This window comes from Azolla caroliniana, unplaced genomic scaffold, assembly GCF_043228905.1.
Source record: "Azolla caroliniana isolate FFs.n. ecotype wild unplaced genomic scaffold, voAzoCaro1.0.p SCAF_5, whole genome shotgun sequence".
NCBI classification, from domain to species: Eukaryota; Viridiplantae; Streptophyta; class Polypodiopsida; order Salviniales; family Salviniaceae; genus Azolla; species Azolla caroliniana.
This window is the reverse complement of record NW_028230440.1, coordinates 19,074,323-19,089,461: the sequence shown is the minus strand read 5'-3', so window position 1 is coordinate 19,089,461 and position 15,139 is coordinate 19,074,323. Positions and strand designations below refer to the sequence as shown.

General features: G+C 42.6%; 1 protein-coding gene across 3 annotated transcripts in view; it reads right to left on the bottom strand.

Annotated features, from left to right (window-relative positions):
- The window catches only part of LOC147864341 (uncharacterized), a 50,018-nt gene extending 46,160 nt beyond the window's left edge, over positions 1-3,858 (bottom strand). For all 3 annotated transcript variants that reach the window (XR_015529840.1, XM_087320100.1, XM_087320101.1), the window contains exons 1-8: positions 3,748-3,858; positions 3,555-3,617; positions 2,712-2,842; positions 2,403-2,602; positions 1,719-2,275; positions 939-1,603; positions 673-853; positions 114-401 (exon numbers count right to left, since the gene is read on the bottom strand). Coding sequence is in view for 2 of the 3 variants with exons in the window: in XM_087320100.1 (XP_087176226.1) it covers positions 114-401; positions 673-853; positions 939-1,603; positions 1,719-2,275; positions 2,403-2,602; positions 2,712-2,842; positions 3,555-3,617; positions 3,748-3,852 (2,190 nt within the window). In the remaining variant the exon portion in view is untranslated. The remainder of the gene's footprint in view (positions 1-113; positions 402-672; positions 854-938; positions 1,604-1,718; positions 2,276-2,402; positions 2,603-2,711; positions 2,843-3,554; positions 3,618-3,747) is intronic.
- Between the last annotated feature and the right edge of the window lie 11,281 nt (positions 3,859-15,139).

The following is a 15,139-nucleotide window of genomic DNA, read 5'->3' as shown; positions in this document are numbered from 1 at the left end:
GTTCAATAGGTTCATGCTCCTTAGAGTAAATCAATAAAAATGGCAGTTACAATTCTTTCCAAACATATGGTTCATCTAAGCCAAAATATGTTCACAAGCATCAACTAACTCACCTGCTCCAACAACAATGTGCAGACGTAATTTGCTTTGTCACTGAGGTGATTTTTGAACTCAATGCATTGTACTCTAACAAATCCACAGTCCATATTATTGGTTGATGCAAACTCTGCTTCACGGGATCTCATACGAAATGCCTCAATAGTAGCCTCATAATCAGCAAGGGTTTTCTCTTGGTCTTTAAATTCTTTGACAAAACTTTCAGCATTCATATTTGCCAAGTCTTCAACCGATTCAAAAGCTTTTGTGAGGGACATTGGCTTTTCTGCATTTGAACGCACAGCCTACAGAAAATAGTAAAGGAGCTTCTTAACAACATTTCTTCTGTACGAAATCATACAGTACAAGAACTGTACATATATCTAATGGGGATTGCCTATTATAGCGGGAGATAGACTCATAAAAAGAAAAATATTTAACATCTCTCAAGAGGCAAGCCTAACTACCAAGACTAAACATGGTAAACCACTTTAACATATTTTCTATGCAGGACATGACCCACAATCAATAATCTAATTCTTACTTTAACCTGTTATGACTAATTTAAAATAATACCTTTCTAATAAACTGCTTAGCAACATCGATTAAAGAATTGTCAGCCTCTATAATAGGGAACATAAGGGATTTTATCTTCTTTCCATTAGCATCAGCAAATGCTACTTCCGATCCATCGTATGAGCATAGATCCACCAATTTGAGAAGTGCAGATTCAATGTCTTCAAAAGAGGGGTCGACACTGTACACAGACATTAAGAATCAGAAATGCTCAAGTAAATTCATGACAGTGGGGAAAAAATTTTGTAGTGTAGAATAGAAGTCACCTGTAGATTCCATTTTGATACTTCAGAGTAACTATAAATGGTGGCACCATGCTTGAGCAATCTCCATTTAATGAGTTGATATCCTCAAATAAATTTTCATAGTTCTCTGCTGAGTGATTGTGCTTTCCTGGAATAGATGATATGCATTCAATTTCCTTTTCACTGTAAAAGGTGAAGAATCTTGTAAAAATTATAATGGAATCTTCAACAAGTCTCATAATCTGATTGGTCAGTAGCACAGCAGTAGCATCATAGAATCCATCTAAATCCTTGTTTGGGGATATTGGAAGAGCCTGCTTTAAGAGATTTCCAGCTAAAGTGAACCACTCTTTCTCTAATGAATCTTTTGTACTTGTTATACAAAGCCTTTCTCTGGATACAAAGGAATCTAAGCGAAAAGGCATCTTCACTCGGAATTCATTGGAAGTTACATCAAAAAATAATTTATTTGCAAAAGAAATTTGCCAGAGCTTTGCGACCTCTAAAGTTAATGGATGCAGTCTGTGCAATGATCCTGACATTGCCCCATGTGCATTCAGGACAGCTACTCGCCCCTCTGGTAATAAAATCTGGATCGTGCGGGATCTTGCAAAATATGAAGTTGTAATTACTTGAAGGACCTTTTCTATATCTGTAAGTCCAAGTCTATCCTGCTCTGACTTATCCTGGTGTGGGTAGGAAATTACTCTTTTAGCATTGATTCTTGAGATTGCCTTAACGATTTATTGTATAATACAAGTGCTTTTAAGATAATTAAATCAGTATAGATAATGCAGAAACCTGAAGTATATAATTGACAATAGATTTCCTCATACTCAGTATATACTCATAGTGAACCTCCTCTGAAACTTGTTGCAGGGTATGACTAATTGTCTCTTGTGACAACCCTTCAATTGCATGCTTACCAACATGATGAAGGGCATTCTTTATCCATATCTCTCTAATAGGTGCTATAAAGTTCTCATCTATCCCTGCCTCAATATAGTATTGATATTTCAAAATCCGTTCTGCATCTTCCGATACATTGGATGAGCCCAATTGCTGTACCAACGCAGAGCTAATATGAAGACTCGGAGAACTTTGAGCAATATGTGGAAAGTCATCTTCTTTGTCACCGAGTTCATTATTCACATATTCTGCCTCTATCCTGGAATCTGGCAAAATCTGTTCTACATCTTCTGATATATTTGATGAGCCCAATGGTTGGTTCAAACAAGAACTCATCTGAAGAGTCTGCGAATTCTGAACAACTTGTGGAAAATACTTTTTCGCACATTTGTTTTGGAGACATGTAGCTTCTATGCTTGAAGCCGCTCTCTCTTTGTTGATGATGTCATCTGTACTTTCCCCAATAGTAATATGTGAACTTAAGGATTATAACATTCCTTCTGCGTATCATTGTTCATAATCAAACAAATAAAATATTTGGACTGATGTACAGTCCCATTTTTCTTTTAAAAATACCTGCTAAAAAATCAAGCTCTTCTTTGCTTAAAAATGGCAATTTGTAAGGGCACATCAAGTCACTAGGCTTCACATCTGAGTGTCTCCACAATCGCTTACGTATGGTTCCATCTGGCATCTCAAACCTGAGTATCGGTGCCTCTACTTTTCTGGTTTTGGGCATCGATACATTCAGTTTTCCAAGATTCATTGATGGAGGACTGCAAGATAGAAGATTGGAGTTATCTATGTTATTGTATGCGCAGACTTGTGAAAGTTTAAATATGCAAAAATAGTCTTGCTAAAGCAATTAAAATAGTTTAACAATACCTGTTATAAATGCCAATGCGGTTTGAAGGAGTACGACAAAATGCCATGTTTTGCATGCCTAATGGAATTGCTCTTGTGAACAAAGATTCTGTGCTTAGGATTGGAGGCAGGTCCACACTTTGGAAACCCATCTATAAAATCCAATAAGGGGAACCTTTGTCAACAGCAGAGAGTGATTCCTGTAAACTTACAACCTTATCATGAAACTGAAAGATAATTATACTTACAAACTGAAATTCAAACCTAGACATCGTTCCACATCCATATATCCAACAAAGACAAGAGTTCCTGACTAAGAATGATGGAGAATCTCAGTACACAAAGCTGAAAAACACATTTAAGATCCCCAGAAAAAATACTTAAGGTTGACATTTCATTGGAACATTCCTAATTTATCCTTGGAAAAGTTTCATTTAAGGCAAAGTCATTTTTGAAACTTACCACCCACTCTCTCACAGTCTGGTATTTTTCAAGGGATTGAACCTGATCAGAGTGATCCGAATACTCATCTAGTTCACAATTTTGACGCGAAATTGACCAATGTAATAGTCATGTCATAAGACTCATTGAGGTCTACACATATTGGGAAAAGACGAGGTTATGTGGTTCGAGGATAGACTTACTTCAAGAGTGAGAAGGAGAGAAGTTCAGCAATAAACAGAAAGGCTTATTCATTAGGCATGACCTCAGCCAGCTTACCACCACAAAGGTGCATCATCAGATAGAGTACCCTTCTCCGTGCATAAGATAGTGACCAATTTGTCAGAGTACGCAGGTCGTACAACCAGAAGATTAGGTTAGTTAAACTTCACATGCAGATTTCGTACGAAAAATTTGTCTTACCATCCTTCTTTTCTTTACAGCTTCCTCTAGCTCTTCAAAGTATTCTGTGGCTAACTCCTCAGCCTGACATCATTCAGAACAACTGCATACTTACAATGCCATCCATTGATTTACTAAAGTTATTATTCCAATAAAATGTTATTTTTTTGTCGTAAACTCATCCAAATTAGATCCTCAGTGTAGGAATTATTACTGGTCTTTTCATGGCTGTGGTTTTCATGTTGGTGACTTCTTCAGTTTCAGCCTCCTTCCATTGGGAGACTCCCCTCAAGGAAGCACTTGTTCTCTCGTTGGACATGCCCTCTTCCCTGAAAAAAGAGATTATCATTACAAATGCTTTCTTTCTTTGTAAATATAATAAAGGAAATCTCGCTGTTCGCAGACATCTCTGGATTTTTAATTGAAGGAAAATGATTTCAGTATATTAATTTTTTCAAAAATCAAGGGAACTATACAAGAAGAATGTGAGTTGTGTGGCTGTATGTCACATAAGATAGATTTTTCATGTGTCATGTGACTTGTGCAACTGCTATCCATAATCCAATCATCAAAGAGAGGATGTGCTTTGTCCAATCACAAGGGAAGATTTAGCGTTGATGCCTAAGAAAACTGTTTCTTTGGTTGTATGACTAGTGTTGGATCGTCGTGTGAGCTTGGGGTTGGTTGAGGATAGTTTTGTGGCACTATCCCTTTTTTTCAGCAATCAGGCAGGATGTGGCCTTTATAGCCACAACAGTGACAAGTAAGCTCTTTGTGAACCAGATTGTTGCCTTGTATTAAAGAAGATTTACTCTTGTTAGGAGGGGTATTCCATTTGCTTTTGTGTTTAACATGGAGAAGAGCCTCTCAAGAACATTGAAGTGCTAATTCACCCTCCATCCCTACAAATGTATTTTAAAAGGGAGTAGTGGCAAAGGGGGAAAGCATGTCACAAAATGCCTCTAAAAATTATGGGAGCTTGGTCATGAGGCAATGCACAAACTCTAGAAAGAAAGATATAATCACGTTTTTTAAGTGGCCAAAATGGCCTACAAGACCAAACAAGAGATTAAATCCTAAGTGTTGCCTTGTCTTAGAGAACAACAAACCAATATAAATGTCAAGTAAAACAAAAGAGTAAATAAGATAAGACGTGACTAAAGAATCTTGTTATCAGTACATGTAAGATTCTCACGCCAAATAATTGTAGTTATTGTCTTCAAAAGATCTATACCATAGGTCGATCCAGAATGGAGGAGTCTCCGAAGTGAGGGAAGCACTTGCGACAGTGGGAGATAATGGCCTTTATCTGTCAATGACAAAGGTGGTGAGATCATGGTCCATGAAGTTGGGGCCTACGTGCACAGAAAACTGTTATTGCCCGATCTATTGTACCCCTTTTGCTATGCCCTGGTTTGGAGCCCATTTGTGTAGCCCTTGGTTGACTTGTAGTATGAGTAAGAGCAATGGGGCTAAAGAAAGGATGCTCTTTGTTGATGACCTGGTGTGGCTGTTTTGCAGTCCTTCAATGAGTTCTAGCAAGAAACGCCCCAAGCAATGTTGGTCCTCGTATTCCAATGACAAATTTGGCAAATACTTTCATCTAGAGGTATTGTTCATGCATATCTTCTTACCTCAATCTCGAACTGATGGGAGGAAGTTCGCAGCTGCCATATAACATTGTACAGACATGGGAAATACATATGTCCATATAAGAGGGCTTGACGATGAACCCATCCTCTGATGTGTAGATAGAGAGTGTAGAAGGGAGATATTAGTTATAGGGTTGTCACCTCCAACATCTGGCTCTATTAGTAGAGTTAACATATCCCTCCTACAGAAGTTCAATCCTATACCTACCTATCTCTATCTCCAACTGATGTGATGAGGTACAGATCTGTCCAATGGTTCCATATCAATCCACGAGACAGATGAACATCCATACATGAAGACCGTTGCCTCTACATCCTTGAGTATAAATCCATCCTAAGTGATGTCGCAATGATTGTCCCAATACAATGCCATCTTTGTGCCGATCTATAAGGGGGTTCAAATCAATCCCCCCCAAATCGTGGGTTAAATGAGGTTTTGCCTACTTACTTTCCTTATCTTTGAGTGAGTTAGTGCAGGAAACGGCACATCTGAAGAGTACTAGAAGGATGTAATCTTGCCTATGCTGAAATCATGATGCCAGTTGAACATACCAACATAAGATATCACCACCACCTACATGACTTCAATGCCAAGCTGGCATATCTATGTCAAGCAAGTTCCCAGGTACTATGACAATGAGACAATGACCTGCCTAGAGTCTGCACGACCATTCATGTTGCCCCCATTTCAGCTTGAGTATTCTTGTTGGGTAAAGATGCTTTGGTCTAATTCATTCTAGAGATCATGGATAGAAGATTCAACAAGAGTATCAAGGCCATTATCACCCAGCATAACTTTCTTCATTTTTGAGACCTCTCCATTTTTTATCAGCCCATGTTGGAGACAAGTGACAATCCGTCCAGAAGACACCCATACGCAATCAGTGAGCTTCTTTGTAGCCTCATTCCACTTTATAAACCAGCATAAGATTCCATATTCTCTCACCATTGCTCCTCCAGTATATAGCAGTTATATGCTTTATGCTAGTAAAACCATCCCAAGAATCGTTACCAATTGTAAAGACCAGCAGTATCTTGTATCTTTAAAAAACCTGTATCTTTTCTTTTTGTTTCAGTATGGATGATTTGAAATCATCCCTATTTGTAATCATGATTTATCTCATGGGCCAATTTCAGCCTCTAGTAGACATTAATATATGTATGCCTTTACCTTTATCTCTTGTTTGGTCTTATAAGCCATTTTGGCCTCTTAAAAGACGTTAATATATCTTTCTTTCTTCTTTCTTTCTCTCTCAAAATCAAGACAAGAATCGTTTGTTGATGGCCTTTCATTTTGTTTCAGTATAGACAACAGGAACTTATCCATATTTATAATCATAATTTGTCTCACAAGATGATTGCACCTTATATTAGACATTAACCTTTCTCTCTCACTCTGTCTCTCGCGCCAAGAATCCGTGCACGATTAGCAGTGCTTACCTTGGGGGGGGATTGGGGTGTGGAGAGAGGTTTAGGAGGCGACCATGAAGAGAGCTTACTCCACGTGAGAGGAAGTATTGGAGGAAGACATCACCATCACCATCACCATCACCATCACCTGAGCGATTGATTGGGCGAGGACCCAGTTGGAAAGAAAGAGGAGCGACAGGAAGTTGAAATTGGTGGGCGATGGGTGGGGGGAGTTATGCAAATGGAAGGAATCATCATCTCACCATTTCTTACCACATAAAGAAAAATGCCCAAAAAAGGAAAAAAGAAAAGAAAATGTGTCTCTCTACAATTTCAATTTCCTCCTCCCATTGATGGTGATGGTTGGTACTTGCCCCTGGCTCTTCACTATTTGCCACCAAATGATAAGGAAGAGGAGGCCTAGCCTAACCTGCCTTCCCTGGTCAGGGCATCGCGGTCACGGACGGTGCAGGCCAAATTTCGCTAATCGCATGCAATCTGCACCGTCAGATCATTATCCCAAAAAAAAGCACGCCATTGTGAATTTTGATCTTCCGTAAACCGGCTAACCCGGCCATTGTAATCTTTATCGGATTGGTAACCCGATTAACCCGTTCGTTATAATCTCCATTGGATTGGTGGCCCCACTAACCCGGCCATTATAATGTTCATTACGAAGGTTGGGCCAACTCGATGGAGGCAAACACCTCGAAGTCGAACGAGGTGTGGTACGTGGATTCTAGAGCATCGAACCATATGACGAACCACAAGGAGTGGTTCTCGATGTTGGAGAGGCCGGAACAGCCAAGGGTCATCAAAACTTGCAAGGACACTCCTCACCCCATCAAACATATCGGAGATGTCCCTCTAAGCCATGTCGGCTAGAGAGTGATAATGAGGAACGTCTTGCATGCGCCGACAATCATCAAAAACTTGGTGTCGGTCGGACAAATTGTCGACCAGGGCATGCAAGTCCAATTCACTCATCACAGGTGCTTCATTGAAGATGAAGGCTAGATAATCGTGTGTGGGCGAAGAGAAGGGAGGATGTTTATCCTTAACACGAACGACGTCAGCACCATTATGTTCACCAAGGGGTAAAAGGTCGAGTAGGACATTGGCTTGTGGCACAAGCAGTTCGACCACATCAACTTCTTGTGGCTTCGAGAAATGCAGACGAAAAAAATCATTTATGGCTTGCCAAAATTCAATGGTTGGGAGGGCCAAGTCTATGAAGCCTGTCAGCTAGGGAAGAATCATCAGCTTCCATTCCCCAATGAGTGTAATCATAGTCTAATTAAGCTTGATTTGATCCATTCGGATGTGTGGGGACCGGCGCGGAACGTGAGCATCGATGGGAGTTGTTACTTTGTAACCTGGGTGTGCATGGTCGAGAAGAAAAGTGAAGTCTTCTCCGGTTTCCTTGAGGTGAAGAGCCTTGCCAAGCAGAAAAATCGGACCATTGAGGATGCGGCAAGGGCAATGCTTGAGGAGAAGCATATGCCCAAGCTCTATTGGGTTGAAGCGGTTAGGACAATCATCTACTTGTAGAATCAGACGTCTGCAAATGGAGCAGTGTCGCCACATGAGCTGTATTTTAGGTGCAAGCTGAATTTGGGACACTTGAGGGTGTTCGGCAACATAGCATATGTGCATGTGCCGAAAGAGAAGAGGAGGAAGCTAGATGTGAAAGCCAATAAGTGCATTATGGTCAGCTACTTGGATGAAGAGAAGGGTTATAAATGTATAACCCTCTGTAAAGAAACAAGAGTGATTATGTGTAGCGGTTGTGTGTGTGTGTGTGTGTGTGTGTGTGTGTGTGTGTGTGAGACAAGAGAGAGAGAGAGAGAGAGGGAGGGAGGGAGGGAGAGAGCTCTAGACAAGAAATTGTATATTACATCCAACAGTAACTAAGTTACAAAAGGTTGGTCTAAATACCAACTGATCTAGGTCAAGTGCTTTTTCTACTAATTACAAATCTAGCCTACTATGATGTCCCCTAGCTAGTGTGAACACTGTCTCTGTGGGAAGTTGAGTTCGATTCTCGACACGCCCCTTCGAACACAACTTTCGAATGTCAAAAGATTGTTTTGGTTTGGTCTTCAAAATACTTCGATTCGGTTGAATCGGTTTCGACTTCGCTTTTCGATTTCGGTTTTCGACATGGCTTACCATTTCGATTGTTCGATTCTCCGTGTTCAACTGCTCGATTGTTTGTTTGTACTTCGACTCCTCTGGTCGGCTTCGATCGACTGATCGATTACTGTTTGGCATCGGCTGCTACTGTACTCCCCCTCAAGCGCGGTCGGTCGATGATTGAGAGACCAAGGTTCATTGCGAACTGCCGCAACTTGTTGATACCGAGGGCTTTTGTGAAGATGTCAGCAATCCGGAGGTTCATGTTGATATGTTGTAAATCAATATCACCAACCTGAATGCGTTCGCGAATAAAGTGATAGTGCACTTCCATGTGTTTAGTTCGTGCGTGGAATATCGGGTTCCGAGCGAGGTAGATGTTGCTCATGTTGTCACAGAAGAGGCGAATTGGATCCGTGATGGGAACGCCCAAATCCTTCATGATGCGTTTGAACCAGACAGCTTCACACACGGCGACCGCCGCGCCCCTGTATTCGGCCACCGTGCTTGACATTGCAACTTTCAGTTGTTTCTTGTTGCTCCAAGAGATCGCCCCCCCTACCGAGGGAGAAGACGAATCCGGAAGTGTACCCTTCGAGTCGAATAAACGTATTTGACTTATACATGATGCCGTAATCCATCGCCGTACTGACATACCGAAGTATCCTCTTAGCGCAATCGAGATGATCATTTCGTGGGTTCTACATGAATTGGCTAAGTAGGCCGACCAAATAGTTAAGATCGGGTCATGTGATGGTTAGATAGATTAGGTTGCCGATCAGTTGTCGATACTGAGTTAGCTCACACTCGATTGTGCCTGGATCGACATCGAGCTCGAGATTTCGGTCGAGAGGGGTAGACACAGGTTTGCACTCAGTCATTCCGAACTTGTAGAGTAATTTGAGAACGTAGTGTCGTTGAGTGATCAATATCCCGACTGTTGTCCGAATTACTTTGATACCAAGGAAGTAATGGAGCTCGTTCATATCTTTCATTTCGAATCTGCCGGATAGGAGTGATTTTACCTTATTAATCTCAACGAGATCCTTTCCTCCGATGACCAGATCATCCACATACAAGATGATGACAATTGGGTGGTTCGACTCATTTCGGATGTACTAGGAGTTGTCCGATTTCGACATTCGAAAGCCAATTTGATGAAGATACTAAGTGATCTTCGAATGCCAAGCACACGATGCTTGCTTAAGGCCATAGAGTGGCTTCTTTAGTCTACATACTGCTTTTGGATGATTATTTGATTCAAAACAGGGGGGTTGAATCATGAACACCTCCTTTTCTAATTCTCCTTGAAGAAAGGCGTTCTTGACGTCCATTTGGTGAAGATGCCACCCTTTCGTAGCTGCGAGTGCAATTACGGTCCGCACAATCATCATCTTTGCCACCGGGGCAAAGGTCTCCTTCGACTTCGTGCGTTTGTGTGTATCCTTTTGCGACGAGTCGTGCTTTGAGGCGATTTATTGAGCCGTCGACATTGTATTTGACCTTATAGACCCATCCGCAACCAATCGCTTTCCTGTGATGTGAATGGGGAATAAGATCCCATGTCTCGTTTTTGCACAAGGCCTGCATTTCTTCATTCATCGCGTCGACCCATTGTGGGTCCTTCATAGCTTCGGAAAATGTTTCCGGTTCTCGGAAAGTTGCTACCTTCATCATAAAGGTGTAATGATACGCCATGTACTCATCGTAGCTGAATCGGCTTACAGGGTTCTTTTCACAGGTGGACTGACGTAGCTTCTCGTTCGCGGAGACTAATGCTTTCTTCTCTCCATTCGTTTGGATGATCGGGATATCCATGCCTTCAAACTCACTGTCAAGGGAGTGAGTTGACTCGTTGTTGATTGGATCTTCGTATTCGGACATCTTGGCCTTCCCTTTGTCGAGTTTCGGACTCGGTCGAGATGTGCTTTGGTCACTCGGGGGCTCTTGTGGTTCAGAAAGCCTTGTCGTAACCGGACTTTCTTCGAACATGTGTCTGGGTCGAAATTCTTCTTCTATCTCTTATTCAACCGATTCCGGATCGACAGGAGTAGAAATCGGAGTCGTCTCTGGATTGTACAATGATGCTAACTCATCAAAAACGACGTCTCGACTCACTCGAGTTTTTCGGGTAGATGGGTTGTAGCATTTGTACCCCTTCTATTCGAGCGAGTACCCTACGAGGATACATTTCTCCGACTTCGGGTTGAGCTTTTGTTGCGTCTTTTCGGGAATATGCACATAGGCGATTGAGTCGAAAATCCGGACATGTGATAAATCCAACTTTTTTCCAAAAAACCTCTCATGAGGGTTTACGTCGTGTACCCCAAAGGTTGTACACGTGTTCATGAGATATACGGCCGTGTTCCCTACTTCTCCCCAGTACGATTTCAGTCGGTTCTTCTCATTCATCATTGCCCATGCAACCTCTACTATGTGCCGATTCTTCCGTTTGGCTACACCATTTTGCCAAGGTGTATGTCGACACGTCGTAAATTCGTCTGAGAAATACTCCTTTCCTCCATCTAATCAAAGGCATCGTATGTGCCGACCCGAGGCTTTTTCGACTTCATTTTTAAACTTTTGGAAGTGTCTGAACACTTCGCTCTTCTGCCGCATAGGGTAGATCCAGGTGTGCCTCGAGAAGTCGTCGATGAATGTGACATTGTTAAGAAATGGAGTCTGTGGTGATTGCAATGCAGCGGAAGATGAGAGACTATGTGTGTGTGTGCGTGTAGCAACAGAGAGAGAGAGAGAGAGAGAGAGAGAGAGAGAGAGAGAGAGAGAGAGAGAGAGAGAGAGAGAGAGAGAGAGAGAGAGAGAGAGAGAGTGAGTGAGTGAGTGAGTGAGTGAGTGAGAGCTCAAGACAGAGATAATCAAATTGTATATTGCATAAGACTTCCAACTACAACTAAGTTACAATGAGTTGGTTTATATACCAACTAAGCTAGGGCAAGCGCCCTTTCTACTATTTACAAAACTAGCCTGGTATGTCCATGGGCTAGTGTGAACCTATTCCTATGGGAAGTTGAGTTTGATTCTCAACAGACATAATAGCGGCAACCTCCGAATGCTACGGTTTGGGCTAGTCCCCACACATCTGAATGTACTACATCCAGGATCCCTTTACTCATATTCCTCTCTTTCAGGAATGGATGTTGGTGTTGTTTTCCGAATTGGCACGCCTCGCATATGTCCGTAATCTCTTTCTTAGTAAATGTAGGGAGTTTGATTATGACTCCTTTCGACTGCATGTTCTGGAGCTTTTGGAGATTGATGTGGCCGATTCTCTTGTGCCACAGTTTCAAGTCTGTTTCGACTTTGAGGCCTTTTGCGAACATAACCAATTTCACCTCCTCTGATTCAAGGATGAACATTCGGCCTTCTTGGCAACCATGTGCTCTGATTTTATCATCCTTTTTTATGAAGCACCCTTCATTATTGAATCGTACTTGCATACCTTGTTCCACAATCTAGCCGACCGAGACCAAGTTTTTCGTGATGGTTGGGACATGCAAGACGTTCTTGAGGTAGGTTTGTTTGCCGTCATTTCTGAATGGAACATTTCCGACATGCCGAATTGGGTGAGTCGTATCATCTCCAGTTTCAACATAGTCGGGTCGATCGGGCTTTCGTAATTCTTGGAACCAATCTTCATTGAACGTCATGTGATTGGATGCTCCCAAGTCGACAAACCATATGCCATCTGAAGAAGAGGTGCTAGTTGGGGCATGTGTAGACATTGAATGTGCTTCATGCCTCATTACGAACATCCCGCCACGATCGTCGTAGTCGGAATTCGAAGTGTAGTTTGTGAGTTGTTGGCTAGTCGAAGCCGAGTCTCGTATCTTTCTTCGGCACTCCTCTTCATAGTGACCGTGTTTTCCATAGTACCCGCATTCGATCGGGTTGTTACGATTGCTCGGTTCGGCGGGGTGGCTCCCCATTCTACCAAACTCTTTGGGACGGTTCCGGTCCTCTTGCCATTGGTGGGAGTTACACTCTGGGGTCGACTGACCATGTCAGCCTCGTCCGAACCTACCTCTATTTCCACGGCCAAATCCTCTTCTAACATCTGATTGTGAGTAGAGCATCTAACCATTAGGCGCATTGTTCCTTTGTCGAACGTGATTTTCTTCAACCAACAGAATCAATTGAAGGTCGTAAAACGAGGGAGGGTTCTCCCTCACAAGAATGGCTGATCTGATCGTGCCGAATCGAGGTGCCAAGTCGTCGAGGCATATTTGCACCATTTCGTCATCATTGAGGACGACATTAATCAAACCGGGGCATCGCACAACTCCTTGATCTTTAAGGTATAGCCGGTGATCGACATGTCCCTCTGTTGCACGTTGTTTAGCTCCTGTCAAAGTTGGAGCTTTCGTGCAACCGTATTGGGCGCAAAAATCTTCTTGAGATTTCCCCAAGCTTCTTTCGGTGTTTTCGAATCTCGAATATAGCCAAGCATTGGGTCATGAACGCATGACGCAAGGCAATACAACACACGGCTTGCGGCCTGCTCCCACGCTAGGTAGTTGACATGTGTCGGGTTGGGTTGCATTTCGTGAGCTCCCTCAATGTAGCTCTAGTAACCTTGTCTGACAAGGTACTGATGCATCTTGTACTCCCAAGATACGAACTTTGTTCTATCGAGCTTCTCGGTAAGAAGAGTGCTTCCCATATGGGTGTTCATTGTCGAACTTCTTCTACCCTTGATGCGAGCTTGAGCACAACACACGTAAGACCGATGGGCTTGGATCAAGCTACCACACGCTCTGCTACCATGTAAAGAAACAAGAGTGATTATGTGCAACGGTTGTGTGTGTGTGTGTATGTGAGACAAGAGAGAATGAGAGAGAGAGCGAGAGAGAGAGAGAGGGAAAGAGCTCTAGCCAAGAAACTGTATATTACATCCAACAGTAACTAAGTTACAAAAGGTTGGTCTAAATACCAACTGATCTAGGGCAAGTGCCCTTTCTACTAATTACAAATCTAGCCTACTATGATGTCCACTAGCTAATGTGAACACTGTCTCTGCGGGAAGTTGAGTTCGATTATCAACACCCTCGAATGAAACAAGTTCAAGCTAGTCAAGTTGTCGTATTCGACGAGTCGGCTTCGTGGTACTTGCCTCTATCTTTGACTCCCATTAACTCCATTCTGAATTCTAAGGATGAGGCTAGTGAGGCTGAGATGCCCCTAGATGAAGAAGAAATTGGAACTCTGGAGGAGAGTCCGATCTCATTTCGGCTAAGTGGGCCAAATGAGGGACTGAACCGGAATTGTCTAGCCGGATGAAGAGTCGGCCAGTTGCGAAGACTCAATCGTGTAGTCCCCGTGCCAAAAGCCGAGAAGATGGCTCACACGCAAGGAGAAGGGGAAGATGAAGATGCCAAAATATGGCATAGAGGTTGGCACATCGGACCGGAGAGAATCCGAAGCGGCCAGGAGCGAAGATGGACCTTCGGAGATGAGGTCAGAGTCAACCAAGAGGGCCATGAAATCGGTGAATCGGTGGTTGCATCGATCCACAAACAAGAAGAACCATGTAATCTAGTCCCGGTGCAATGAGTATATGGTGCATCACTATGCATATATGGCAAAGGTGGCGGAAGTGTGTGAACTAGAGAGCTACGTAGGGGCGACAAAGGACGCCAATTGGCGTGCGGTAATGGAGGAAGAGATGTGCGCCTTAATAGAGAATAATACTTGAGACTTGGTTGATGCCCCCAAACAAGTGAAGCAGATTAGATGCCGGTAGGTGTACAAAGTAAAGTACAATGTTGACGGCTCCGTCAACCAGTACAAGGCCCGACTGGTAGCCAAGGGCTACGCGAGTAGCACGACATTGACTATGACGAAACATTCGCGCCGGTTGCCAGCATGACAATTGTCCGAGTGCTGCAGCGAGTTGGGCCGACTAGATGGTCGAATATAGGGCTGACGAGATGGTTGTAGATAGGGTCGACTGGATGGTCGAAGACAAGGCCGACGAGTCAAACCAATTAATTATTATATGTACATTATATAATAATAATAATAACAGGTACATTTGTAAATAACCCATATTGTGTATGAGTATAAATACACCTAGGGCAAACCATTATGATTGAGTGGATGCGAGTTAGAGCTTCTATAGTTGAGTGCATAAGAGAGTATAGCAGAGAGTAGGAAGAGGCGCACGCGCGAGAGAGAGTGTGTGTGGCGACACAATTTAGTGGAACTTGCCAAGAACCCTAAGTGGGTATTCTTTGAGTTACATAGAATTGTAATATGTCTTTTCTCCTCTGTACTCTTGTTCACATAGTGGAATATATGTTCCTCGTGGTTTTTCCCGTGTTAGAGTTTCCACGTAAATACTATGTATTGTGCATTCTCGATTTGTTATTTTCTGTTTCCGCATTGTAC